This window comes from Acanthamoeba castellanii (assembly GCF_000313135.1).
Source record: "Acanthamoeba castellanii str. Neff unplaced genomic scaffold scf7180000084745, whole genome shotgun sequence".
NCBI lineage: Eukaryota > Discosea > Longamoebia > Acanthamoebidae > Acanthamoeba > Acanthamoeba castellanii.
This window is the reverse complement of record NW_004457592.1, coordinates 509,781-511,592: the sequence shown is the minus strand read 5'-3', so window position 1 is coordinate 511,592 and position 1,812 is coordinate 509,781. Positions and strand designations below refer to the sequence as shown.

The following is a 1,812-nucleotide window of genomic DNA, read 5'->3' as shown; positions in this document are numbered from 1 at the left end:
AACATNTGTATCATGTGTTTCTACATGTCATTTTATGTCATTATGCATGCACAACATGCATCTCACATGCTTACCATGCATCTCACATGCTTAACATGTGTGTCATGTGTATCATGTGTTTCACATGCATTTTCTGCATTTTGCATGCACAACATGCATCTCACATGCATAACATGCATCTCACACACATAACATGTGTGTCATGTGTTTCACATGCATTTTATGCATTGGGAGCATGGCAACCTCATACTATGCATTAAATGCATATCATGAATTCTACGCGTTCTCGTTGCATCCCCTCAGTATGGTCGGCTGGATTGCCACTGAAGGGGTGTGTTGAGGGTCACTGGCAACCCAACCTACCCCACCAAAAGTTGTCTAGGCACTTTTGGTCGGATGGTCCTTGTTCCAACAGGCTCTACATCGCGCTCTTCCGACAACTAATTGCCCAAAATCATCCTCCCAAAAACAAAGAGGATTAGTTTTCTCGCTTGCCTTGATAGCTAGAGGCCTGATAATCAATAACCCGACTAATTAGACCATGGGCTACAAGTTTGCGCTTGACTTGGGGCACCATAGTGGGCTGCTGACTTAACGCCTAGAATCACTCCACAACTCATAGCGGATCAGTTTTCTCGCTTGCCTTGACAGCTAGAGGCCTGCAAATAATAATCCAGACCAATGCGCGTTGAATCGAAATTAGACAATGATGGGGGGAGGCAGCTGAGTCATGCTCCATCTTGTAGACCGTGCGTAGCTTACGCGCTGTCGCAGTTCGAGTTGGATCTCGGGGGACCCGTTCCACTGGGCGTAGACGACACGGTCACGCATCGTTCCTCCCACCTGTAACACTGTCTACGCTTAGCTTACGCGCGGCTTACGCGCGATTCACGCGTGGTCAACACTTAACGTGTGCTACGCGTTCTACGCGTGCTCAGTGTTTTCGGAGGAGAAGATTCCCCGTCCGCGGAGGTCGCGACTACCCGCGATCAAGGGCACAAGATTTCTCGCAAGCGTGCCTTGCGGCACTGTAGCGGATTGACACCTTGTAGCCCGTGGTCGAATTGGTGTAGACAAATATTTTTTTATTGGTGTAGGTTAACACTGTACTGTGGGCCTTGGGTCGTTCGCCATCTTGTAGCCCGTGGTCTAATTGGTCTGGACAATTGATAAGAGGCAGCTTGCTATCAAGTCAAGCGAGAGAACTGATCCGCTTTGTTTTCAGAAGTGATTATACAGCTAGGTTCATTCAAGTCCTCCCTGTTTTGAATTTTTTTCGGCAGCAACTCGTTTTTAGGGCATTTCAAAGCCGTTTTGGCAAGGCCACGAAGAAAATTGCCCGATAGAAGCTGGAGAACTCGCTTGGCTATTGTCTGCTCAACGTGAACATCACATGGCAGCGTTAGTCTCCTTGCGCCCCACCTGCTTGTAGTAGTCTTGTGCGCCGTGCTCGCGCAAAAAAAGTCCACTTTCAAAAAAAAAGAGGGAGGACTTGAATAAACCTCGCTGTATGCTCTTCGTGGTGCAGCGACCAGCGCACTGTGGCGCCCTGATTCGTAGGCCATCTTGTAGCCCGTGGTCTAGTTGGTCTGGATATTTATTTTCAGGCCTCTAGGAGATGAGTCTTGTCCGCGGACATCGCGATTAGCCGCGGACATCGCGACCTCCCGCGGAGATCGCGATTATCCGCGGACATCGCGATCATCCGCGGATAATCGCGATCTCCCGCGGACCGCCTACTCTTTGTATTTGTATTTGTATTAGTATGTTCGCAGTAACACCGGTCTGGCGTGCCCCGCTCACGAGGTGATA

At 49.4% G+C, this 1,812-nt stretch overlaps 1 protein-coding gene across 1 annotated transcript in view; it reads right to left on the bottom strand.

Moving 5' to 3' along the window:
* Positions 1-1,760: 1,760 nt before the first annotated feature.
* The window catches only part of ACA1_183790 (uncharacterized protein), a gene marked incomplete at both ends in the record, with an annotated part of 485 nt that continues 433 nt past the window's right edge, over positions 1,761-1,812 (bottom strand). The window contains one exon of the mRNA XM_004345937.1: positions 1,761-1,785. Coding sequence (XP_004345987.1) covers positions 1,761-1,785 — 25 coding nt within the window. The remainder of the gene's footprint in view (positions 1,786-1,812) is intronic.